Consider the following 452-nt stretch of genomic DNA (forward strand, 5'->3'; position numbering starts at 1 on the left):
CTCAGAGGCTGACTCGCTCGCCAGGCTCAGCACCACTGCAAGGGCAGCGAGACGGGGTAAGGATGGGGGACAGCCCTGGCACACCTGGGATCATCCTCCCCAGGCTTCATCCCAGCACTAATGGGCAGGTGCTGCCCCGGGATGCTGCAGCTCAAGGGCAGAGAGCCCCCGGGACAGGATGGTGCCCGGGGAGCTGGGACAGGGGAGGGTGCCCAGCCGCAACACTCACCTGTGTGCCCGTCGTTTGTCAGCCTCCACTTGCCCGGGGGGGCCTGATCGTAGCCCTCAAAGAGGATGTCCCCGAGGCCACCGTCCCGCTGCAGCCAGCGCCTGTCGATGTTCACAGGGGACTGCTTGTCGCCACCACACGTGGCTTTCAGCTCCTTCCAGTGGTTGGGGCCTGCACAGGAGGAGCAAGAGCACGATGGGCAGTCCCCGAGCCACTGCCACCC

At 66.4% G+C, this 452-nt stretch overlaps 1 protein-coding gene across 1 annotated transcript in view; it reads right to left on the reverse strand.

Annotated features, from left to right (window-relative positions):
* Positions 1-400, reverse strand: part of LOC104514687 (carbonic anhydrase 15-like) — a gene marked incomplete at both ends in the record, with an annotated part of 2,053 nt that extends 1,653 nt beyond the window's left edge. The window contains 2 exons of the mRNA XM_010158435.1: positions 5-35; positions 230-400. Of these exons, the coding sequence (XP_010156737.1) occupies positions 5-35; positions 230-400 (202 nt within the window). The remainder of the gene's footprint in view (positions 1-4; positions 36-229) is intronic.
* Positions 401-452: the final 52 nt, after the last annotated feature.

This window comes from Eurypyga helias, unplaced genomic scaffold, assembly GCF_000690775.1.
Source record: "Eurypyga helias isolate BGI_N326 unplaced genomic scaffold, ASM69077v1 scaffold22369, whole genome shotgun sequence".
Taxonomy (NCBI): Eukaryota; Metazoa; Chordata; class Aves; order Eurypygiformes; family Eurypygidae; genus Eurypyga; species Eurypyga helias.